Source organism: Dasypus novemcinctus, chromosome 3 (assembly GCF_030445035.2).
Source record: "Dasypus novemcinctus isolate mDasNov1 chromosome 3, mDasNov1.1.hap2, whole genome shotgun sequence".
In the NCBI taxonomy this organism is placed as follows: domain Eukaryota; kingdom Metazoa; phylum Chordata; class Mammalia; order Cingulata; family Dasypodidae; genus Dasypus; species Dasypus novemcinctus.
The window spans coordinates 128,673,174-128,700,281 of NC_080675.1; the positions used below are offsets into that span (position 1 = coordinate 128,673,174).

The following is a 27,108-nucleotide window of genomic DNA, read 5'->3' on the forward strand; positions in this document are numbered from 1 at the left end:
TTCAGGTATGGCAGTCTAATGGTGAATTCCCATAGCTTTTGTTTATCGGGGAATGTCCTAATCTCTCCCTCATTTTTTAAAGATAATTTTGCCAAATATAGTATCCTTGGTTGGAAATTTTGTTTTCAGCACTTTAGATATGTCATCCCACTACATTCTTATTCATGATTTCCTCTGAGCAATCTGCACTTTACCTTATTGAGGCTCCAATGTATATGACACATTGCTTCTCACTTGGAGCTACTAGAGTCTCTCTTCATCTTTGGTATTCATTATTTTTATTATGTCTCAGTGTGAGTCTATATGGGTTTATCCTGTTTGGAATGTACTGAGCTTCTTGGATGTGTATATTCATGCCTTTCATTTAATTTAGAAACTTTTCACCCAATATTTCTTTGAATACTCTCTCTGCCCTTCCTTTCCTCTCCTTTGGTACTCCCACAGTCCAAATATTAAGAGTCTTGATGTTCTCCAAGTATCTTAGACTTTGCTTCATCCTCTTTTTCTTTCTTTCTCAAATAGAAAATTTTTATCTTATCTTCAAGTTACTAACTCATTACCTGCTAGCTCTAACCTGCTGTTGAACCCCTCTAGGGAGTTTTTTATTTCTCTGGTCTTTAGTTCTGTTTAGTTCCTTTTCATAATTTCTATCTCTATTGATATTTTCTTTGAGTACATCTAACATTTTCCTGATTTCTTTTATTTAACCTTGCTTTCCTTTAGCTCTTTGAGCATATTTAGAACCACTTTTAAAATGTTTTTGGTATATCCAAAGTCTAGTCTTCCTTATTCATGTTTCTAATGAGTTATTCTGCTCCATTGCATGAGCCATAATTTTTTTGTTTCTTTGTATGTTTTGTGATCTTTTCTTGCAGCCTAACATTTTGACATTTTAATATCTCTGAAATTTAGACATAGAGGTTCCTGAACTTTTATCCAGCTAGTGTTATGATAAGAGATTTCCTGGAAATGCCAGAAGCTAGCAAAAATAAAGAGAGAGAGGAGAAAGAGAAAAAGAAAGAGAGAGATAAGAAAAATGATTCTGCCAATTCTTGTTTGTTGCTTAAAACTTCTGTGGGAAGAGAGTCCAGGAGCATCACACTCTGCTACTTTGATCCCACATAAATCTTACCACTGATTGTTGCTGGGGAGTGTTGGTACTATGGGAGCAGGGAAGGGGCTATTCTTTATTTTATACTCTGTTCTTTTTAAAAATGTTTTGTACAAGAATTACTGTTACTTACTAAGAAGTTATTCAGCATCTTCAAATTGCCCAACACTATAATGAAAGAAAAGATGTAAACCATAGCTCCTGTTTTTCCAGAAAAATAGAGATCCATACTATAACTAATAAACTGACCACTGAAAATCTCCTAGGAGCCTGATGACATTTTTTTCTAAGAGGGCACTGTGTTATACTTCCCTCAGAATTACTGAGACGTGTTTGTATATACTGAAATAGCCATTGCTAGCCCTTGGAAGATTAAAGAGAGAAAATGTAGATAAATGGGAAAAAGGTCCTTTTTAGTTACTACTATGTGCCAGAATAGGCAGGATAGGTACATTTTTTAAAATTACTACTTGGGAAAATACTATTTTCCCATTTGCAGATAGGGAAACTGAATGCTTAGCAAAGTAAAGCAATCTGTGTTTGAGCTAGAATTTAAACTTTAGTTTGTTGGACTCCATGCTCTTTCCACTGTACTTTAATGCCTTTTCCTTAAAAAAGGTCATTATAACTTAGATGACAATTGAAATAGTGAATGATCAGGTAAATTATGAAGATGACTTATTGCTTTTTCCTTGTCTGCCATGCCAATTATAGCTTGTGTTGGCTTCATGAAAAATTACAGATGTATTTGTAGTTAAAATTCACATAGCTGTAAGCAAGCAAAAGATGTATCAGTTTTACAGTTCAGTGTGTTTAGTTCATTATATGCATCTTCATACAGGATACTCACTAAACCACCTGAAAATGTGGAAGAAACCAGCTCTAAGTTTCTTGTTTTTATCAAATACACTCCTCGCCTTCTACACTGGATTAGTTCATCAACGAGGGACTCTTGATGTCATGAGTCACATTCAAGAACTCTGTTATAATGGTCCTAATAAATCTTCAGTATTTATAATGATGCCTTGCCACTCTACACCTTATTACAGGTAATAAAAGTTGCTCTATTCTGTGCTATTATTAAGACAGTAAAACCGACTGCTTTAAAGTCTCATAGTTTCCTGAATTTAAATTAACTGATCACGATGAAATGATTACAAGAAATTTGAAACTCCCACTTATACTTATTCCACTCATACTGATGGATTCTAAAAACCATTTTAACTGTGTCAATATTATCTTCTACTTGTAAGTAATCGTTAATATTTTTACTTTTACTTATTCTTAAAAGACTCTTGATTTAAATGTGGGATATAGCTTTAGAGGTATTTCATAGTTTTCTTAAATAATCATTGCCCTTACTATATATTTATATTATCTGGAAGCATTTTTTTTTAAAGATTTATTTATCTTTCCCCCTCCCCCCCATTTCCCCCTTTTGTCTGCTCTCTGTGTCCATTCACTGTGTATTCTTCTGTGTCTGCTTGCATTCTCATTAGGCGGCACCAGGAACCAATCTGGGGACCTTCTGGAGTGGGAGAGAGGCGATTATTCTCTTGCGCCACCTCAACCCTCCGCTCTGTTATATCTTCTTTTCTCTCCTCTGTCTCTCTTATGTCATCTTGCTGCACCAGCTCAGCATCAGCTGGCACTCCTGCATGGGGCAGCTTTCCAGTGCTGGGCAGCATTCCCATGCAGGACAGCACTTGCACGGGGCGGCATTCCTGTGTGGGCCAGCACTCTGCATGGGCCAGCTTGCTGCATTGTCCAACTTGCGCTCACCAGGAGGCCCTGGGCATCACACCCTGGACCTTCTATGTGGTAGATGGGAGCCCAACTGGTTGAGCCACATCCATTTCCCCTCAAAGTATTAAATTCTAATCCAGGTTTACTGCTGATCTGTGGCCTGGTCTTAAACCAGTCTTTTAATCTCTTTGGATGTCAAGTATCTCTCTTCTATAAATTAGGAATTCAATAACATGATATTCTATGCTTGAATTAAGTATTTCTAAGAAATGTAAAATACTAAAATTGCCTCAACTATGGAGGGGCATTTGAAAAAACATCCCTTTTGACCCTATGCTTATATTTCAGAAAGCCAAATTACTTACCATTTACCCACTGACAGTACAGGATAAAGCAGCTAGCTTTCATATAGAAAATGCTACTTCTGTTTAACTCAGTCTGGGTTTAAACAGGCTGATACTCATTTTCCATGTGCACATTCAAGCAGTCAACATTAACGTGGATTTCATTTTAGGGGCATTTAACTCTCTTAGAATACTTCATTTAACTGACTCAATGTCAATCATTAATACAGAATTTAGAAAATCACAATTGTCTAGCACAAGTCATGGGTTAGATGGAAAGACATCAAGTATCCCTTTAACTCAAAGATCTATGCTAAAAAAAAATTTTAAACTGGGACCAAAATAGAGACAATCATTCATTTCTCTCTACATGCTCACTCTAAGGGTAACAATGCAGAGAACCAGAATACTAGATATACCAAATGCCTTCCATATAGGGTTGTAGTGGTGGATGTCTGAGGCTTTGTGTAATTCAGTGAGTACTCATTAAGCACTTTTTCAGATCACACAATGGAGGGGAAAAAAGCTGATCCCTACTTGGGAATATAAGGCTGGCTGCTTTATCTTGGGAGTGTCTAGTTCTCTCTTGAAACAGGATCTAAACCTCCAAAATTATAATAAAAATCATGATATTAGATTTTGTATAAATTTACTTTACATGCATTTCATAAATGAAGTAAACCTCTACTACTTAACAACTTTGTTTCTAACTGGACATCTTAACTCTTTGTATCAAGTGAGGTTTAATTTTTCCTGAGGCAAAGTTATAAACATGGCTTTTTGCATTGCCCAGGTAACCAGCTTAAATGTGCCATGATTAGCATTACTGATGAATCCATCTTTTTACAGAGACACTCTAGTGTTCCTATGCCACAATAAAACCATTGCTTATTTGATGTTTATCAGTTAACATGTTGTTCTCTATGAGCAAATCTTATTTATATAAATATACAAGGAAAAAAATTTTTAACTTGTCATTTCAGGATGTCATATATCCCCTTTCAAGTATCAGGAGCCACAGCAGAGAGGGGGAGAGAATGAGAATTCTTTCTGATCCATGACCACAATTTTCTACCTCGCCCAAAACAACTCAAAGTCCTGGAACAGCATACTGATTCTAGAGAATACTCAGTCCCCACCGTGAAATAGAGTTTCATACTTTAGTTTAGACTTCTTGGTTTATGCTGCTGCTCTACAGCCACATGGTGTGCGAATCATGTTCTCCATCTTTGAGAAAACTGCATAAGGCTTTGTTCCTTATCTTGAATGGAACCCACTTTATAGATTGAGACCTCACATTTAGATATATGAACACAATATATTTTAGGTGTAATATGAATATTTTCACTTTTTTTTAACCTCTCCTGTTTAATTTTCTTTTTCATAGCCATGTTCACTGCCCACTTCCAATGAGATTTCTCCAGTGTCCCCCAGACCTGAATGGAAAAAGTCATTATCTTGATGAAGCAGATATATTTTACCTAAATCCTTTAAACTGGTTGTATAGAGAGTTTCATAGTGATGCATCACTGCCTACTCACTTGATCATCTTCAGTGTTTTGGAAAAGGTAAGTAAACATGAAAAAAAGGAAAACTCAGTATTTTTTTTCACCTCATATGTAGCAAATACCTGATAGACAACATAACTTTTCTATGGTCTCTTTTCAACCCTGGTATTTTGTAATTGTCTTTTCTCCAGTCCAGTTCTTTAACCGTCAAGGTACATTACTTACCATACGTTAATACTTTTATTAAGAAACTTTATTGTTTTATTAAGAGAACAGTTAAAATAGGTAATTCTAAATTTCTTCAAAACAGTACTCAGTTAAAATGTATCCTTATTTATGTAAACTTTTATTTATTTCTAGGAAATAAGTGCTTTCCTAAATTCAAGCAACTATGAGAGAACTGCTGTTATCTTCCACACTCACTTGCCAGAGGTTCGAACTGGGAATCACATATACATCTATGAACGGAAGTTAAAAGGGCTACTCAAAAGCAGATGAAATTCTAAACTGCGTTTAAATCTTTCCAAGCAAACTGACATTTCTTGGTATAAATATTCAGGTAATGCTTAGATACTTTAAGTAGACACTGGGTAATATTCATTCAACTAGGGAAAAAAAAAAGCTAAGAACTGCTTTACCAACTAGAACTACCAAGGAAATGCACAAAATATCACAAAGTCTAAACCATATATTAATACAATGCCAGGTTTTAAATAAAGACCTTTAGTTTTCTTCATGTTGTAGTTTTATTGTTTCTTCCACAATATTCAGATGTGCAAGAAATTTCACAAGAGAACAAGTCAGCAAGCTTTCATAAGGCAGCAAATTCTTCACAAGTCAACGGGCTCTTGAACCCACAAAAAGACAAGAAGCAAGTGTAAAATTATAAAATGTTAAAGATGAAACGCATTACAACGTACTTTTTGCAAGCTCAACTGCAAATTTAACACAAATATCAGTGTTAATTATACTTGTATAATGTATGATTTGAGCTCAAAGACTGAAAGTCTCGTTACATGCATAAAATCTGTTACATGCCTGGCTTAGCCAAAAAAAAAAACCTACAGTTTAACATTTCCAGTGCCAAAATAATTCAGCAAAGCTAAACTATAGGAAAATGCAGGTTAGTAAGCTTCTGATTGGTGCCTCTGAGTAATAAAGTCAGCAAACTTATACTTAGAAATGGAAAAAAGTCTTGATAATTTCATCTTAGTTTCAACATCAAATATTGTAGAAAGCATCCATGTTTCTTAAAGTTTTCTAATTTAGTTTAATCATGATGGTCAATATTTAGGATCAAAAGGTAACTGCCCCAATTCTATTTCAAGGTTTGCCATTTGTCTTCCATTAGTGCGACCATACTTATGCCATTTACCTTCCCTTTTATAAGGCTGTGGCTGAGGGTGCTTCTGCTCTTGTTTTCGGTGCCTGGAGTTTTCAATATTTACCATACGTTGCCTTTTATCAGGTCGACTGAAAGCAGTAAACACATTTTTCATCTATGTTAGAGTTAAATTTATTTAAAATAGAAACAATTTTAATTCTTTCCTTCATTATCTATTATCTGAATACTGAAAAAAGATGTCAAATTAATCTGAAGTATAATCCTAATATATGCATACAAAAAATGATTCAGTGACTATAACCTATGAAAATGAAAAAAATAAATATAACTATTGACAAAGTGGAAACATTCAACATGTAACAAAAAAACAGAAATGTGACAATAAAATAATGAGATGCATTTCCATTATTTTTTCTCCTTTACTGTAGTCTGTCTTCATTGGCTTCATCCCTCAGCAGAAATATGTACACATCTCTTGCAAACAAAACAAAAAATTCTCTAGCTAATTTTCTCTTACATCTAAGGTTTGTAAGTAATGTCTATAATTACTGCTTTCCTCAATTTCTATAGTCAGACTTTTGTCACTGCTTCTTCACTGAAACCATATATAATGCCATCCATGGCCACCTAAGTCCTGAGCTAAAAAAGTGTCAGTCCTTATCTTTCCCCCACCCTCACCTCCATGCTTTTGACATATCTGGATATTCTTTTTTCTTGAGAGCATCTTGTCACTTTCTCTGGTCTTGTCCTTTTCAGGCTTCTCTACAACCTCACTGAGGTATTCTTCAGGAGTCTGATTGATCTCTCCAACCCAGACCACCCCCCCTCCCCCCGACACACATCCCTCATGACTAGATCCATATAACCAATGGCCAGCTGATCCTCCTCCCCAGCTGGATGTTAACAGGCACAATTCTCATCTCCAATTCCCCTTGCCCCAAACCTTCTTCTACACTAATTAGTGACCCAACCCAGAAATCTGGAAGTCATTGTCACTTTCTAATTCTCTTTCATAACCAACACCACCAATTTTACTTACTGTTGCTAAAAATCAATTTCCTTTTTTCCACTTCTACTACTAGTGTCCTAGTTCAGATATTCATCAGCTGGATTATTTCAGAGACCACCTTCCAGCTTCCCTCTCTCTAATCCATCCTCCAGGCTGCTGCTAGTGATCTAATATGCAATATATTCTTATCCTACTTCACCTCGAAATCCTTCAGAGATTGTCCATGTCCTACAGGACAAATCCTTTGGTATAAAATGAGGCACCTCATGATTTTTTTTCTTCTGTTCATCTCTAGCACTACCCTGCCTCCTTAAGTGGCTTTTCTTCACATCTCCAAATCTCTGAAATAGAGTTTAAGTAAAATGCCCTCTCCTGTCTGCTTGGCAAATCCTCATTTTTCCTTCAAAAGCCAATTTGAAAAAAGTTCATTTCAAAGGCAGTCTCATGAAGCTTGCCTATACATCTCCAGACTAGGGTCACCATATACATACCTTCATTTCATCTCTTATACTTTATTATCTGTTTACCTAACTCTCCACTAGCTTGTGAGCTCCCTGACAGCAAGAATTTTTCATTTGTTTCCTCAGGGCATCCTCACAGTGCTTAGCTCATTATAGGAACTAGGTATGTTTAATGACTAAAGACACCAGAACCAGTCTCATTATTTTATAGACACACTGCATTTATTAAAAAAGATATATATGTATGTGTATTATATATGTGTATGTGTGTATATATATAAGACTATTGCAAATGTTAAAAAAAAGGCTAACATTTGAAAATTAGGAAGCTTTATGTTACAGAATAAAGCAGTAAACAGTGGATAAAAAGCTATTTTTTAAAGTTATATAAGGGAACACACAGAGATTCTAGCCCCTAAGTTTGCCTCTTTGATGATGCCTCTGTCTTTATCAACCAACATTCTGTAATGTATTAAACCATAATTAAGTTGGTAAATGGAATGGTCCAATGAAAATAGGTAAGAAATTAGAATTGTTATTTATGAGTTCTTCTGAATTCACAGTACAATTTGGGTCACTTGCTCCTAGCCTCCTAAGGTGAGTATATAAATAAAAGCATAAATGAAAATAATTACATTTAGGATTATTAAATATATAAAAACAAACAACATAGGCTAAAATAGGATTTCATATCTCAACTGATTTTTTAAGGTAAGAATTAAATCATTTGCCCAAGTCAAACATATGAAATTCTCAATTTGTAATAGCTGTAATATAAAAATTACATCTTTTAAGCTTATTCTAAATTCTCAGTTGAAATAAAGTTTGTCTTTCACAAATAAGAACCTTCCCAGAAACTTCTATCAAATGATAAAAATGCTATTCAAGCTATAAATGTTAGAAACTATTATGATAACATGGTGCTATATAAACCGACCTGGGTCCATATGGAGGGGGAAAAGTTTCACCAAAGTAGTGTCTATATATATATCCATCCAAATTCTCAAACACTCCATCATTATCTACTTGATATTCTTTCATGTTTGTAAGATAATCTTTAACATCATTAACAAAGTCAGTGAAGAGCTTCTGATCATGTATAAAGACACCATTTAGAAAAAACTTATTGATGAACTGATCAAGTTCTTTCCAATGATAGAAACCATTCAGTTCTTGTAATAAGTATCTTCCAATTAATCTTCTAAATTCATCTATCTTTACAGGATTCAACACTGTATTAAAAAGGGTAATGGATTCCTGTCGAGCACAGTCAAATACACCAAAACAAGCCTTTCTGAAAGAATGGTAATTTTTACTACATTGAGGCTCGGCACTGCATTTCTGTGAATTTGTATTTTTTCCACATCCTTCAAAGTGAATTGGCTTTCCTTTTCTTTCCTCTCTTTGCATAGTAGGGTATCTACTATTCTGGTTTTGTGTAGTTGCCTTACTCTGTGGATGTAAATATTCACGATAAACTGTTCTTGATTTTTTAGCTGTTTCTTCTGGAGCACCAAATCTTTTATTCCCCTTTTCATCAAAGATATTCTTGGTGTTATCTTTGAAATGTCTAAAAGTGGACTTAACGGAATCTGAGAATTTTTTCAGATTTTCCTTCACAGCTTCTTTAGCCTGTTTAATTTTTTCTTTATGATGCCTCACAAACTCCTTGGTTGAATTCTTCATAGCATCTAATGTTTCTTTAACTGAACCCAAAAATGTTTCCTTTGACTTATTTTTAGCCCTGTGGTTTCCTCTGCCCCCTTTCTTTTTTCCATCAGTTTCTTGTTTTCCATTTTGACCTTTTGCCTCAACATACAGTCTTTCCCACAAATCAGAACGCTGCTGTTCAAAGGTTAGCTTCTGCTCCAGCTCCGTGAGTCTTCCCCGTAAGGTTTCTATTTCCTTTTTTTCAGCCAATGCATGGGGAGAGTCTGGTTCATCATATGACTGACTAGTGCTTAACTGCTGGAGTTCCATCTTTAAGGCAATGGTTCTTAGACGTTCTCTCTCCAGTTCCCTTCTTAGCATCTTTGCTTCTGCCAAGAGAGTCTCCCTTTGATTAAGGAAGCTATGTATTTTCTGTTTTTCCTCTTCCAAATGTTGCCTAAGTTTCTTATTTTCTGTAACTAATTCAGTACTTGTTCCTTTATCTTCCAATATCCTAATTTGTTCTCTTAGTTTCCTTAACTCTTCCTGTAATGAAGATAAGGCTTTTTCTTCCTTCTCCAAAGATGTTCTTAAATACTGATTTTCTGTAGCAAGATTGTTTTTCTGAGTTTCAAAGGACATTTTCTCTGATTCAGTATGGGTCCAACACCTTGCAAGGTTTTCCTTCAATGACTAAATTTGTTTAAGAAAGAAGAAAGAAAAATGGTCAAGTGCTTTAAAAACTGAATTTAAATCTTTAATATATAAGAAATACGTGGTATAGTTTAGCATCTTTATTTCTGGAGAAACTGTCCCCTGGGTAGTATTTTCAATAGTATAAAAATTGGAAAATATAAGGATCTTATGCAAGAATACATCAAACTAAGAATAATAGCATGGTGGAATAATTTTTTTGTTTTGTTTTTATTTTAAAGAGACTTTAGATTACATAAATGTTACATAATAAATATAGGGGATTCCCATATGCCCTACTCTCTTCCCCCCATGGTAGAAGAATTTAAAGACAGGTAAAAGTTGGCTAGAACTGGATTTATCTCTAATAGGATTTTTAAATAGATAGGGATATTACTAATTAGGGTTTCCCATTTCATATGAAATTTTTACTGGTTTCTGGACCCATTTACAAGTCAGAAGAAAAGAGGATAGCCCTTCTAACTACAAGACTCAGTCTCTCCTGAGGAGATTCCTGGAGGTTAGGTAAGCTAAAAGTTTCTCTGATCCTTAAGGGGGTAAGATTATCTTTAAAGTTATAGCTAGTGCTGCCTTTAGGCCTCAGAAGGTATTGTGTGTAGTCATTCCACCCTTTGAAGGAAAAAACATTTCAATAATCTTAGTCTTATTTGAAAGAGCATAGTCCTTTGCAAGTCAACATTTCTAGGTAAGTGCAGATAAGTTATATAAAAGTCTGCAAATACTTCAGATGACAAACTGAATCTTGATACCATTATAATTTTAAATTCAAGTATTATTCATATTGAATTTCAAATTCAATTTCAAACTCAACTTCAAATAAACTTCTAAAGCAAATGTTATCTAGATTAACCATGTAGCTCTGAAGCCACTCAAGATAGTGAGAAATCATGTTCAATCAGGTTTACAGAATTTTACTGCAGTTCAGGGTAGCCTTTTTCTTTCAACATATGCATTTTTAATAAGTTATGACCAAAAACAGTGTAATATTAAACATATGCTTCAACAGGTTCACAGTTACACCATAAATTCATGGATAGCACAATCCAATCAATTAAAATATCTTAATATATAAATATATAAATATAAAATGATACTTAAATTTTACTTTAGTTATTCCATGTAAATCAGAATAACAAAACAACTGTTTACAGAAACAAGGGGGGGAAATGTCATTTAAGAGACACAGTATTTTTCACTTGAAAAATAACCATTTGAAATGGCTGCTTCACTGTCTGGCTCACTAATCTTCAGAGAACAAATTAAAATGTAATTATAGTCATCTCCCTGCATGAAAGAAAAGAGGCTCTTCTACCCAAAAGCGTGAACTGTGGAGTAGAAGACAATCATGTAGCATCATCTTTAAATACACAAACACAGGTAAGCCAGAGTGACTGGAGGATACAACATGCCTCATCCAGTTAACTAATAATCTTGAAATAAGTGACTGATAAGCAGAAGCTGGATGATTCTTCCATGAAGATCTTTAACATGTGAACCACAGTTAGCTGAAAACAAGATCTGCAAAAACTGTTTCAGTGAAGATCTGTGCATGGCAAGTCTCCTAAAAGCCAGCATCCCCTATGGAACCAAGAACCATGATGGCAAAGAAGAAAATGACTACTCTTTTTATAACATCCTCTGATCTAGGTTGGGAAAACTGCATTGTCTGCAATTAATTTCAATAGTAGTACCTCCCTGAAAGATAGGTGGGATGTCAAAAGGAATTCTGTCTTCCCAAGAAATATAATCCTATGCATACATAAATTGTGAATGGAGATTTTGGGGAATGGACAGTAAAAGAAACTGTACTTTTCTATCCTCAGTTTATCTACAATCCCTACACCTTTCCTAGGGGAAAATAGATAGGAGACCAGCGAGGTAACTAGAGAGAACCAACAGTACAGCCCTGCTGGAAATAGGTGGGTTTCAGGAAAGTGTAACCTATTCTCCTGACCAAGGGAAGCTCTTGTGGCTGTAAGGTCACACTTTCCTCTTTTCCTCCCACTGACCAAAAATGCTCTGCCTAGCTCTATAGAAATGTTAATTATAATATAGCATAGTGTTTAGAATTAAGGATTTTGGAGTCAGATATTTGGAATCAAGGCCAAGTTTGCCAGTTGCTAACCTTGGGAAAGTTACTTAAACTTCCTGAACCTCTTATTTATAAAATGCAGTTTATACATGCTTATATCACAGGAATATGGCAAGAAATAAGAGAAACATGGCCTATGATATATTTCTGATAGTGAATAGGACACAGTAAGTGCTCAATTAACAGCTACCAGTATTAGTGGTTTACTAATCTGCATTGCACTTGTATCTAAATAGCACAATAATTAATGGTTATACTTTTTTTCTTTGTTAGTGGTACATACCTTATAATCTATAAAAGACTCTTGCTCCTGTTGACACTGGGAAAGATAATCCTTCATATCATTCAATTCATCTTCATGTATCTTTCTGACCAACTGTTGACGTTTCTGAATCTGAATTGTACCTGAAATGAAAATTTTTATTAGGGATACATAAACATTATGATTACTAATATTTTTAAATATATGATTAAACATTTAATCTGCATATAATCTAAATACATGATTTGAATAGGACTGTTTTTTTCTAAAGTATGAGCATTTCACTGTCCTATAAGAAATGATTAAGAATAAGTGAAGGGAAGCGGACTTGGCCCAATGGATAGGGCTTCCGCCTACCACATGGGAGGTCCGTGGTTCAAACCCTGGGCCTCCTTGACCCGTGTGGAGCTGGCCCATGCACAGTGCTGATACGCGCAAGGAGTGCCCTGCCACGCAGGGGTGTCCTTTGCGTAGGGGAGCCCCACGTGCAAGGAGAGCCGCCCAGCATGAAAGAAAGTGCAGCCTGGCCAAGAACGGCACCGCACACATGGAGAGCTTACACAAGACGACACAACAAAAAGAAACACAGATTCCCAGTGCCGCTGATAAAGATAGAAGCGGTCACAGAAGAACACACAGCAAATGGACACAGAGAGCAGACAACTGGGGGGGGGGTAAATAAAAAATCTTTAAAAAAATAATAAGTGAAAGCTCATGGAGCATATTTATTAAATGGTGGTAAATGTTAATTAAATTAATCATAATGTAAATCAATCGTAGTAGTTCATTTCTTTAGCATACACCCAGAATCATTTAAGCCCTTCACTATCACTTTGATTACACAGCCCACATTACCCTAACAATACTAAGCAATGTTTTTACCCTACTATATTGAAGGCACTTCAAATTTTTAATTTTGGGGAGAATCTTTTAAGTGTTTTATCCCCTCTTCCACAGAGAAACAAATCATGTCGTCTATTCACAGGTTGTAAGTCAATAAGGAGATATGAAAATGAACTTGTCTTTCTTTTCTCACTGTATTCTGCCTAAATGATAGAACTTTTCCACATAAGCCAAAAACGTATAGCAGGGAAAATAATTGGTTAACTGTGATTATCCACCATTCTCAAAGCCAAATTTTTAAAACTTCAGCAATGGGTAGGTCTGTATGTAGAAATATGCTTTAAATTCCAAGCAATGTTTTACATACACTGACCAAGTTGATGTAACATTTCCTAAGAACCTAAACAAAGTACAGCTAAGGTACAACTCAGATGGCTATCTCCTGCTGTGGACTCTAGTCAACTTGCTGTGGGCTAACTTGTAGTAAGAGAAAGTCCTCATTTTCATGAGACCAGGCAAAGACATTAAAACTGGAACACCATCATCCCAGCAGTGATAAAGAACCTAAACCAACTAGTATTCTTCAATATTTTCACCCTAAAAATCAAAATCTTAATTTTACCAAGACATGCTGTTCACATGCTGCTACATGCTTCATGCGTAAAAAAATCACAACCAAAAACATGGCAAAATGCATTTGGCAAAGTCAGTATTATACCTACAGAGTTCCATACACACATGTAAAGACAACACAATATTTTGCAGCAAAAGGATACGATAGCTAACTATTCCTTCCCTAACTGCTATGAAAATTAAGTTTTAATTTATTCAACACATCTTGAAAAACACTAAAAAGAAAAGTTTTACTAAATTAGAGACAACTGGTAGACATGCTTAATGCATGTTAAAAGTTATGATATTCTGTGATAGGATTCACTTCTCTTTAAATTTTCCAATTGATAAGACTGGGAAACTTCGTTCTGCTTTTGACATTTTCATATCTCACTATCAAATTCCTCAAAAGAATCTCATATTTTTAAATGCTAAAATTAATTATCTATAGTTCCCATTATAGAAAACCTCTAACTTCCTATTTCAAACTATTAGGAGGGGAGAGCGTGGGGCATATGGGAATCCCCTATTTTTTATGTAACAGTTATGTAATCTAATGCTTATTTAAAAATAAAAATTAAAGAAAAACAATTGGTAACAGGAGGAACTCCTTTGCCCACTGAAAAGTATCCTAAAACAATGTTAAGAACTGAATTCAAGGTACTATCTATCACACATAGTAATATGCTTGATGACTGTCTTAAATGTGGCCTTTTTCAATCTCACCAAAAACCTACTGGGTTTTCTTCCTGTATCTTCAGCTGCCTAACAGTAAAGTGTTACCACCCAAGGCAACACCTTTAGCCTTCTGGTCAGGTCTAGCAATCCTTCCTAACTTACCACATTAACCCACAGATACAGTTTTTGCTATCACTCCTGTTAAGACTTCTCATCTACATATACAGTCCCAAACTCTCATCAGAGCTTCCAACAAATATATCCAGCTACCTGATTGGCACAACTTTTTAGAAGACTTCCTGAAAAATCAAACTTTAAAGGCAGACCTAAACCATTCTAGAATATAGATGGGTAAAAGCAAACCCAACTGAGCTTGCCATCTATTTACTTAAGCATCTAGCAAAACTCTTTACCAGTACTCTCCCAACACCAGCAGTAAAGCAGCTAATGCACTTCCTGGAACGTTCTAAGAAACAAAATAAAAACACTGATATGCAACTATCTAGGCTAAAAGTCCTATTTTCCATGATTCCTTCAGTGCCCCTCATTCATCAACCTTCTATCTTCACTGTCACTATAGTTGTCAGAGTAAACCTCCTAGCTAACTGTTCTAGTCTTTCCCATACCAAAACCTTTCCATTCTGCCTGTACCTCTCTTCTAAAAGGTCATTCTACAAATCAAACTCTAGCTTCTAAGATGCTTTTCAATATAACAGAACCCCACTATCCCAACCTTATTTTTAAAAACCATTATTTTTAAACACCCACTCTAGTGGATTGGGTAGGTGAAGCTCAGTGGTTGAACATGTGAACATGTGCTGTACATGTACAAGGTCCCAGGTTCAATCCCCCATACCTCCTTAAAAAAAAAATTCTTTAAATGCCCATTCTGCTATAGCCCAGTAGTCTCACTACTTCCAAACCAGGAAGTTTACTTCTTCCTCCAGTTATCATATTCTCCATTGGAGAAATGGTCCACTTTCCTTTCTACCTATCATAAGTTTACTTAAACTAGACCCAGCTCAAAGCCTACCACCACTTTGTAGTAAATAAGTGCATCTTTTGAGTGATAATTCTTAACTGTGCCATATAATTTATCACCTAGTTATCTTCTGTTATATTGTCTGCGTAAGATCAGGGCAGCCTATTAATACTTAATGCAACTCCATAGAAAGAACAATTCAATTGAATTCCATTGCTAATTTAGAATATGGATAGTCTATAAACAAAAAAAGAGTAATAAAGATAGGTGCTTCATATGTGAAGATATTTTAAAAACCTTTTCTATGGTACTTGGTTTTAAATATTTCTCTAAATTAAAAATATGGTGGGGGGTGGGGAGCAGTGTAGCTCAGTGATTGAGCACTGGCTTCCCACATTCAATACTGATACCGACCCCGGTACCTCAAAAAGAAAAAAAAAAAGGTTACTTCTGTACATGCTCATTAACATATCCTATACCATGCTGGCATGATGAACCACATTCACAATGATAATCCTGAGGAACTAGGCAAATTTGAAGTCACCAATTGTTAACTGACTTGGTATTGTCAAATCCTAACACCTGGAAACAAAAAGGGGGGAGGGGGTCATACAGAGTTTCTAAGTAAAATCTCTGCTTATATATACCATTCCACTCCTTTGCTATTCCAGGAGTCTATTAGAGTCTATTAAAGTGAAGTGGCCTTTTCAAGACCAAATGTGTGTTCTTACCTTACTTAAAAGTAACCATCTGTAGTTTATACACTACTATACCTCTGCTTCCATTGGTCAACATGTATTTAATCTCCATTGGAAGCACTTTCAGAACCAGAAGCTATGCCAAATATCTGAAGTACACTATTTCACTATTCCATTCATGCTAGTTTCTCTTCCTTCCAGCATAGATTCAACACTCCAAATTTATCTGGAATCAAGACTGGTGAATATATGAAGTGATTCACTTAGGTAGTATGTTTTTGTTAAATGATTATAAAGCAAATAACTAATTATGGATTGCAATGACTGACTGATTTCATAGTGAAAGATGGCTCTGAAAAGAACTCCAAAGATTTCTTAGAAGTGTTGAGATTAGTGCCAGAATTAAGAAAAAAATGTGATGTCCTTTAAATAGTAACCTTGAAAAGCTAACAGTCATTCAGGCAAATTCTTGTATGTATATAGACTTACTTCATACTTATTTTTTACTCAGGTTTTTTATGTTCTAAAAAGGCGAATATAAAAAAGTATGGGAAAATGTTTTACTAAATAAAATGAGCAAATGTTACAAGTAAACAAAATCCAAAAATAACAAGGAAATAATTTCTCTAATTTGAAAGCACTCCTCTCTAAATCAGTCTTTCTACAAAATAGTCAAAAGGTCATGCAATTGTTGGGGTTTCACTGCAATCTGGATTAACATTAAAAGTCAATATCCAAAAAATAATTTTAGTAAGAAAAAAAGATTAAAAAAAGACCTCCTCCTCTGTTACCTTCACGTTTACCTGCAGGTAAAAAAAATCACACTCAAAAAACATTGAAACAGTTGCTCCAACCAGACAGTAAAAAAAAATACTTCCAATCAAATCTCATTGCAATAAATATCAAGAGAGGATACACATTACAGTATCTCAATATCAAATTCAAGCAGGCATCATCAGGAGTCTAAATACTTATTTAAATTAATACAAAGTTAAATATAATAACAAACACTTTTTATTGATTCTGACTTTAAAGCAAGTATTCATTGTCTTCATGAAGTTTATTATAATATTATACTATGTTGAATAACATATCTTTTCCATCAATCAACAGAAGGCACATGTCATTCTTTAATCTCTGCAAAAAGAACATACATGTTTTGCAATACTTGGTCCGATGTTACAGGAACCTATGTGCCAGCAACATAAGTGATAAATTGAGAGATATACACTTGACATGATGGGATGTAAATACATGTGGAAATTTATTCACTGCCCATTTCCCTTGCTACTAATCTTTAAAGATACCTAGTGCGTTTAACCTGAGTAACTTAAAATTATTGATTAAATTCAGCTTCAATTATTAACTGATCAGTGTTTTAGTATGATACCTAGAAGTGGCAATTACAAAATAATAGCAATGAAAAGAAAGTTAGGTTCTGACCTACTAGTTCCTATGATACTAATTAGATAAAACTTTTTTTAACAGTAGGAGGGACTAAAAGTCTCAAGTGATGACCACATATTGGGCTAAAGCTCCAGAGATATATGTTTCTATGTAGTTATAAAAATTCACTACAGGTGGCCACCAAAGATCACAATAAGGGATAAAGTGTAAGAATTGATGCATTCTGAAATTGAGGGGGAACAAAGGAGTTCTTTCAAAAGGGTTGCTAATCCACAAAATTACAAACAAAAGTGCAGAAAAATTGCTTAGTTGCTTACTACCCTAGAACAAAGGGAGGGAACTGGCTTGTTCAGTGTTGTAGTCCCCATCTAACAATGCCTGGCACAGAGCAGGTATTCCATAGATAAATATATGTTATCTATGGATGACATATTACATGAATAAACAAGTGCAGATTAAATGAAACTATAAATGAAAATGTTACTCCCTTCCAAAAGATACCTTTCTAAAGGACTTAAAAAGCTAGGCAATAAATAGAATACGCTCAATCTAAATTAGTTTCAATTAACAAGCTCCCAGGTGGCTCTAATTCTTTTTAAAGAAACAAGGGTCTGGTAGTACAGCAATCTATGCAGTGTTTTGTTTTTTGGTTTTGTTTTGTTTTAAAAAAAGAGGCTCCCATGTAGCTGCTACCCTCAATCAGTAAAAACAGAAGTTTATTAACTGTTCACTTTATATGTCTAATTTACCTGTCAAAGTAAATTACAACTGGCCCTTTACTGAAAAATATGCTAAAAATGTTTCTTTCTTGGCACATCAATTTCTATTGCAAGGAACTAGCAAAACAGGAGTATTCAGAAAGTTAAACTGGATTATGTAGACCAAAAAGCCTAAAAGTAGTTAATATATGACAAACTAAAATGTGTGAGGTTGACAAGAACCAAGACATATTTCTTCTGAAAGTGTTTTATTTCGAAATTTCAATAAAGCATACAATGAGAATGTTCAGTTATCAAACACTCCTGTCTTTGTTTCAGTATATACCTTAAAAATCAAAGAGATTCAATTATGAGGCTCCTAAATGAAAAGTGACACCACAGGGAATTTTTTCCTCTTCAAACCCAAGACCTCTAAGGGCTTTGAATTAATAAGACAATTAATATACAAAAACACTAGCAAGTTTAATACTGAGCAAACTATGATGTTAAACTACAAAACAGGGAAACGGACTTTGGCCCAGTGGTTAGGGCGTCCGTCTACCACATGGGAGGTCCGTGGTTCAAGCCCCGGGCCTCCTTGACCCGTGTGGAGCTGGCCCATGCGCAGTGCTGATGCGCACAAGGAGTGCCGTGCTACACAGGGGTGTCCCCCGCATAGGGGAGCCCCACGCGCAAGGAGTGCACCCGTAAGGAGAGCCGCCCAGTGCAAAGGAGGGAGCAGCCTGCCGAGGAATGGCGCCGCCCACACTTCCCGTGCCGCTGACAACAACAGAAGCGGACAAAAGAAAACAAGACACAGCAAAAAGACACAGAAAACAGACAACCAGGGAAGGGGAGGGGAATTAAATAAATAAAAATAAATCTTTAAAAAAAAAAAAAAACTACAAAACAAACATATTCTCAAGTCACATGACTCATGGAGGCAGCAACAAAGGTCATAAAATATGATGCTTACATAAAGGCAGAAATTTCAAGTAGAAAAAAAATGAGCACTAATTATTGTGCTCAAAAGTAACTATTTTTCAACTGGGATTTAAATATTCCTCCTAAACAGAAAAAAAAGAAGACACAGTTGTAACTAGCTTATTGCAATTCTATATTTAAATGATTTGCCTAATGGTGGGCATTTCAGATTTTTAATCTTTTAATCTTTTTATTATTTGAAAAGAGCCACAAACATATATGTTATATAATCCTTACATTTAAGCTTTAAGATGTAGGTAGCACTATTCTGAAGCTCAAACAAACAGGATGCTAGTTTTCCAAGGTCGTATATTTAATTAATGATGGCACTGAAAACAGATCCCAGAATTCATCATTCTTATTTAAGTATCAGTTGGTGTCAAATAAAGTTTCAAATACTTACCATAGAAATGTCCAAATCCCATGCTGACTGCAATCACCAAAGCAAGTATAACACATTTATTGAGACCACTGCTGAATTGGTGCTTATGCACCTTCTCCTTGGAAGGTTCAGTTTCTTGTTCAGCAAGTGGCCGCTCTTCAGATTCTGAACTAGAAACAGTCTTCTTCCTAGCACGGCGTCGTCTAAGGGCAGGACTGGGCTGAGGACTGGTGTCATCACTACTTGATTCATCGTCGCTAGGTTGAGATGAAAATACTATTTTAAAAAGAAAAGTATAGGTATTTAGGTATTAAAAACTTCAAAAAATCTTTCCCAGTAAATATGATTTAGAATTAATCAATACCATCCCTACATGCCTTTTTACGAGACACCCAAAAAATACAAACAAAAGCACAAGTGCTCAAGTTTATCAACATAAAGCCAAAACATAAAAGATTTTAGCTGTGATACACAAGAATCCGCATATTCTGTTCCTTTGAGGGTTTATCTACCTACTCCCTAGTTTACATAATGAGAAAAACAATCATTCAAATCACTCTTGTAGCCTATTAAATTTCATTGCCATTAAGGCTTATGAACAAGTACTATTTGGGGAAGGAATGAAAAACCTCTATCTGCTCATTCAATTTGAAATAGAGGTAATTTAAACTCAACTGTTGAAGGAACATAGGAAAGTATACAAGCAGTTCCTGTGACTTACAAAATAAAATAAATACTAGAAGTCATCCTTGGGTGTATCTATCCCCAGTTTCATTTACATCCTACTAGTCCATGCTCAAAGTTCAAAGCTCTATAGTTTAACATAGGTTTCCAGAAGTCAGATGAGCCCTTCCCTTCGACTGCCACTCTTACTAGAAGGTTATTAATTTCACCCTCTAGTAAATATGTCAGCATGAGGAAGTGACACAAAAGCTATCTCCGATATTAAGAACTAGTCTGGTCCTGCTGCTTTATGAAAAGAACAATAAAGAACAACAAAGTGAAAAAAATGCCATAAGAAATCTCAAGGCCTGGAAACATATCCTTAGGAAAAATCATTACTTTTTTCAAATGCACAATTTCTTAATGCTGTTTCATATATCAACAAACTATATGTTGACACAGTAATAATTTCCACAGTAATAATTTCCACAGACCATTTAGAAGAACATGAAAAGCACTAAAAGTAAGAGTAAATTGTGAACTTGAATTTGATATGAGGAGCTCTAACACAACAAACATTCATGCTTCAAATAAGCAAAACAGTTCAGAAGACAGGATGTCCATGCCACAGGAAAGCTGGTGATTTAGGTTAGGCATTACTTTTCAAAGACAGATCATGAGGGATTCAGTTAACTTTCGCACTTATAACAACACACAAAGGCAAAAGACACTAATGAATGAAAGAATATTCTTAATATTCAGTGATATAGATGCCACTGAGAGATCTTTTGGTCATGACCCTTATGCCCATCATGTTTATCTGGTTATTCTTGATCACTAGTTTTCCCAAGATGCAGTCGCCTCAGCTGTGAGGTTACATTTCTTGGACAAAGAGAAAGAAAGGAAGACTTAAACAAAGCATTACATAATACAAAGGCATTCATGATCATGGTTGGAAGTATTTAAGTCAGACTTTCCAATGCAGTATTAAGATATGTAAATGTAAAAACAAACCACTTGTCAAAATTCTTTAAATTAATTTTGAATTCTACCTTACACATTGCCTTTATTATATTATCAAAGTAAACAAACCATCTAACCTATATTAATAAATTCATGGCCTAATCTAATGCTCCCATCTTTTTTTTATCCCATACATATGTGATAGCTGACATATTTTAATGTTTAAACTTATTTCAACGCTTAATTTGGGCCACAGTCCAAGATGCAAGCAATGCAAAGGCATGCAGTAAGCTTAGCCAGCTTTTTTACAAGATCAATTTTGAACACCTGTTTAGAGTATCACAGATGACAAGAGGTATCTGTAAAGCACTAGATAAATAGTAAATGTGACTAGGCACACTCAGCTCCAGAAAAGCTGATCAGATTTAGTCACACCACCTTGGAAAGCGAGTTGGCTAGGAACATGGTGTTTCAGCTGATCATCCCATCCCCTTATGCATTCAGGAATCTTCCACAGCTTCTCCCACCACCTTTCTTTTGTGAATAAACAGGAAAAAAAATGTATAAAGCTTTATTATAAAGAATGAAAAGGGAAAAAGAATTTTAAATACTTCTTTTAAATATCATTTAACATTGTTATCTATGCTACAACAAAATCTAATAATCACGCCTTTTTTAACATACTTCCAATACAAACTTTTCTACAGCTATCAAATTCACTTTTGAGGGGAAGGAGAGGGTCAGAAGGGAGGGAGTGGGTAGTGTTCTTAAATTAACAAAACCTACATTACCACAAAAATCTAATTTAGAGGAATAAAAATTGAAGTTGAAATCCTATAGAGAAAGAAAGGAAAAACCAAATAATGGGTAGCATGAAATTAATAAACGAAGGAGGAAAAAAATGCTGGTAAGGAAAAAAACAAAAGTTACTAGCAACTGATTTGTATACAGTATTTTCAGCATGGTCCAAAACTCCATCTTTGATTTTTTTTTAACATTTTATTTATTGAAACAATTCCTTTGGAAGGGATAGCAATAGATAAAAAAATACAACTAATAAAATAAATTTTTGCATCTTCAAAATTATCCCAAGAAGGCCAAGGTCAGAAAGAAGATAAAAACTAGAATAATGGACTTTAAAGTGCCCAAGTTCCTCAAAAAATTAGCAGTATGTATCATCAGTTTCTTAAATGGCTATTTACACCCTTCTGCATTCTTCCTCTTTCAATCTACCTTTTCTAACCCAAAAATATTCTTAAATTAAACCAGCATCTACAGTTTTTTGTTTTGTTTTGGGGAGGGAGGCAGGGGAAGACTACTTGAATACAACAAAAATCGTGGATTAAAATTTGATGACCAAAAAGGATTCTAAAATCAATTAGTTAATTAAGCCCTCAAAAATAAATGTAGTATGTATGGTACTCTGACCAGTAAGAGTACCAGATGAGAATTTAAATGTTTGAATAAAATGTTTTCAAACTCTTGTTTACAAACTCCTGATACGCTAATTGAAAATAACTCATCATTAAATGAGATAGCTAAGACTCTCTACTGGACATTTCATTAGCTTAAACTAAAATAACAGAAATTCTACCTTGTCTGATTCTCATTGCCAAATGTAAATATTAAAGAACAATAGAATCTTAAGATAATTATCTGAAATTTCCATCAACAAATATAGATGTTCCTTTAAAATTCCTAGAATCATTAGCAGTGCCCAAGGTGTCTCTCCCATAATTCACCCTTAAGCTGTAATTGTGGGCTAATAACTGTGGGTTAATTATGTCTTATATTTTCCAGGAATTATATGTCTGAAATTTATATCACCTAGAAAGATACAATACACATTTCTAAAACTGAGCCAAAGAATTGTGGAAGGAATTAGTTCAGCAACTCATTTAAGCCCCAAATGATTATATTTGAAAAATGGGTATTAACCTCATTAAGAATGTGATTATTATAGGTATATTTTCATAACACAATCTAAAGTGAAAGATCCAAAAGTGAGGGGTTTTGGGATACTCCTGTATTGCTAGCTCCTTGAATCTTGTTTGGCATGTGGGAGGCACTCAATAAATGCTTGTTGAATGTGTAATCACTGACTGGATCAGAAAGACTTCAATAAGAACTTTCTTTCACTAATTCTGTAATACAAAATTTGTACTACTGTAAGTAAAATTCTTAACATCCTCCTGTTTTTAGGTATAACAGCTCAATCTCTCACTCTTCCAAAGATCTAAAAAGTGCCAAATGCATTTGAGACATTACCTCCTTGAGGATATGTTTTTGTCTTTTATTTAATGATAAAAGATGGTCTACCTCTATTCTTATAGCAAAGGACTTGTGTGCTATAGTCCCTAGTCTAGGAAATCACTAGATATAACAGTTTTTACAAAAAAAACTTTCTTGAAGTTTACCCAAAATTATTTAAAACTTGAAAATCAGGATTAGAAAACAAGCCATTTTATAAAATACAGTTACAGGCATCCTTATGTCTCTTATCAGTACATTCTTTATCTTCATATAGTTCTTACCAGTTTCTGGCTGACAGAATGTATACTGGCTGCTAGAAGAAGAGCCCATGTTAAAGTCTTCTGGACTTTGTGCTTCTTTAACAATTACAGTTTCTTCATGGATTCCAATTTCTTCTAACTTAGGTGGTTCAAGAGTAACAATATCAGAATCATCACTGACAGTTCCAAAATAGACATTGTCTTCAGATGACTTTTCTTCCTCTAACTGAAGAAGAATCTTAATTTTAGAGATGGTATATTCAACAATTATTTCTACACAGTTCAAAATATATAATGGTACTAAGTGTTATGGTAGTTTAAGGTTAAAGGAGAAGATATGATTCCTCCCCAATATGAAAGAACTACATAGTAGAGGGCTTATCTTTTAGATTGAAAACATTTAAACACCCTTGGTGACCCTCAGTATCAGACTACACTGCTGCCTTCTCTTACTGGGCGACAGGGGCCGAGGAGCCAGCCACTGCTTCCCATTAACCAGAGACAGGAAAACCCATGCCTCTCACCACTTTTAGGGGTTTATTTAAGCATAACTCTGCAGTCAGGGAGCCATGAATGATTCGTTAAACTTTCCTAGTCATTACAACATCTATGCCTTGCAATGATCATCCAGATACCTAGGAAGACAAGTAAAATCCCAAAGGACAAAGTTTAGTGTTCTGATCTTTTAAAACTTTCATTTTATATATGAACCCTAATAGCTTAATTTCTCGATATCATTCAAGAATGTAACCTACTTCCCAGGAAAATTATATTACAGGCTAAAAAACTAGTTCTTTATCACATTACCAAGAAATAACTTTTCTAAAGTAAGGCAATTTCACTGAATCTGAAGTCAAAATAGAAGCTAATTTTATCCTTAAAACTGACCAGTCGGTGGAATCTCAAAATCTTCAAAGTTGCTTGTAATTAAAATAGGAATAGAAGGCACAACAAGAAACAAAAGCTTTAATTAGAATTCTCTAAGGAATACTGTTTATCTTACATCCACAGAGTAAAATACAAGTTTACCTCAAGTGCTGACTTTGTTTCTTCCAAAGCTGGATAAGCAGTTTCTCCCATTAACACTATGCCATTTTGGCTGCCTTCTGATACAGAGCAAAGATCAATTATTTTTTCATATAAAATACTCTGACTTTTTGTAGACTACATATAACTATAATCTGGGTAGATAAAATCTATTCCTAATTTATTAAAGTGAATTTAATCAAATGTAATATATAACAGCCATTCTACATAGTACTGAAAAAAGATCCTGATATTTCAAATATAATTATTTGAAATTGTCAGGGGATAATATTAGATATTGAACTAAACTCATTTAAGACCTGTTAAGAATTCAAATCAAGCTAGTTTCACCAACTAAATAAAATCTCCACCTTACAATAACAAAGTACTTAATCCAAGGTGTGTGTAAAAACCTATTAATGTGAAAAATCCATTCTCAGATACCTAGTGTTACATTTCTGGAATTCTCAAAAGTTCATTTAAAATTCCTATTGGTACCACTATCCTAATGAATGTTAATGACTGGCAACACAGGAATCAAAACTAGGCTTCAAATTAAAAATTCTTTATAAGATAAAAATAAGCTATAAAAAAAATGAAGACTGAAAGAGCATGGAAAATAAGATAATGTCCCTACAGAAGATTTGTTTTATAAGAATCTCCTCAAAAGAGAAATGTACTAACAGAACACTGAGTTCCCAATACTGTATTTTGAATGAAAAAAGGCTATGTTTTAGATATTTAAAATAATATTAAAACTACATAATAAACATAAAAATTTAAGCATAAAAAAGAACACAAGCCAAATATTAACTATCTGCAGATAAAAGTATAGGTGGTTTTAAATTTCTTTTGCTTATCATTATTATGCATTTAATTTAACCTCTCCAAGAAACAGAAGGGAAAAAAAAAAAGAAACACATTTTCCTACTTTATACAGTCCCTAATACAATATTAGCTTAATTTGGAGATAAGACTCCTCAACAAAGGTGTACGTGGGTGTATTTATGTGAATATATTCATTTCTTGGGAAAGATCATAATTAACTTTCAGATTTTCAAAAGGATCTCTGACCCATAAAAGATGAGAATCACTATTCAAATCAAAATAATAATCACTATGTAGGCTGAAAAAAAAACAGGTATAATCTATTTTATTATTTATCTCAATGCATCTACTCTATTTTCCTAAGGGAGAAATACTGTTTCGTTTAAATCTTAATGAAATTTTTTAAAAAATAGTTTAAGAAATAATTTAAATACAAAGAATGCATTAATTAATTGGAAGTCAGTAATTTCTGTATATAATGAACCTAAGTATCACATTCCACAGAAAGTATATATAAAGCATCAATGCAATACAGTAATCAAATACCATTTTACCACTACTAACCAGAGTACTTTTAAGCATGAAATGATAACTGGAGAAGAATTTAGTAAACCCCTTGTGATAAATTAATAATTTTGTACATTACTAGTCTTAATCAACATTAATAATGAAAGTAAATGTAAACTACACTGCCAAAACAAATTCAAGTTAAGCTATATAACATAGAATTTTGCCACTAGTTACAAAAAGTATCTGGAGGCCCAAGCATATACTACTGTGAGTCATCAATCCCTGGAGCAGGTTGGTGCCACTGGGTTCTGCAGAACTGCTCACCTAATGCACATTAAAATTCTAGTCCTTCAAAGAGCTAAGCTGAGAGATGACTTAGATGAACCAGAAAGGTTGCCCACCTGGAAATAAGGCAAAATCCAATATGTAACCCATACTACATAATATTTTTTTAAAACATAATTTTTTTTTAAACAACTTACCTCCCTGCTCTAACTGCATTACCTGTTGCTCCTCTTGCTCTAAAGGTGAACATTCTGGAGTGAGCTCACAGATGTCACCAGCTGCACTGAGTTCAGAATTCACCATCTCTACATCAGACCCCTAGGGAAAAAGTGATAATGCCTATCAGCTGCTCAAAGATGGACTTGACTGCATGAAGATGCAGGTGTTACCATACTCCAAAGGGAATAGTATCTATACTGATTAGTGTTTGTTCATTTTAGTCCATAAAAAAGGTTGATGGGAGGGAAAAAGAATGGAGTCACAGGTTTAGATTATAAATCAAGAAAACCAAAATCAAATACTCTAGCATTCTATTTTAAGAGACTAAGAATGAATTTGAATCCCAGAGGCTACAGTTTCCAATGCTAGCTATTTCTACTAATTTAATTCAACTTAACATTTGTGGAATTACTGTAAGCAAGGTACTTTGCTAGGTGTTACAGGATATTAAAAAACTCAAATCCAAAATTCAAACTTACACCTGATTCAGAGAACCTGAGCCACAGGGCAAATACTACTTCTCATCACAATATATAAGTAAAAATGTTTAAGGACATAGATTAAAATAAAGGCAT

At 34.5% G+C, this 27,108-nt stretch overlaps 2 protein-coding genes across 8 annotated transcripts in view; one reads left to right on the top strand and one right to left on the bottom strand.

The window, feature by feature from the left end:
* PIGB (phosphatidylinositol glycan anchor biosynthesis class B) overlaps positions 1-5,207 on the top strand; it is a 68,933-nt gene extending 63,726 nt beyond the window's left edge. The window contains exons 10-12 of the mRNA XM_058294240.2: positions 1,953-2,160; positions 4,589-4,769; positions 5,070-5,207. Of these exons, the coding sequence (XP_058150223.1) occupies positions 1,953-2,160; positions 4,589-4,769; positions 5,070-5,207 (527 nt within the window). The remainder of the gene's footprint in view (positions 1-1,952; positions 2,161-4,588; positions 4,770-5,069) is intronic.
* The window catches only part of CCPG1 (cell cycle progression 1), a 49,056-nt gene continuing 26,892 nt past the window's right edge, over positions 4,945-27,108 (bottom strand). The window contains exons 3-11 of one of the 7 annotated variants that reach the window (XM_071214201.1): positions 26,512-26,632; positions 24,695-24,771; positions 23,687-23,891; positions 21,591-21,686; positions 19,548-19,802; positions 12,264-12,385; positions 8,462-9,867; positions 6,085-6,182; positions 4,945-5,556 (exon numbers count right to left, since the gene is read on the bottom strand). In XM_071214201.1, coding sequence (XP_071070302.1) covers positions 5,540-5,556; positions 6,085-6,182; positions 8,462-9,867; positions 12,264-12,385; positions 19,548-19,802; positions 21,591-21,686; positions 23,687-23,891; positions 24,695-24,771; positions 26,512-26,632 — 2,397 coding nt within the window. In that variant the 3' untranslated portion in view covers positions 4,945-5,539. Of the gene's footprint in view, positions 5,557-5,852; positions 6,183-8,461; positions 9,868-12,263; positions 12,386-19,547; positions 19,803-21,590; positions 21,687-23,686; positions 23,892-24,694; positions 24,772-26,511; positions 26,633-27,108 lie in introns of those variants that run through there. The other 6 variants (XM_071214205.1, XM_071214204.1, XM_071214200.1 and 3 more) reach the window with 6 other exon arrangements.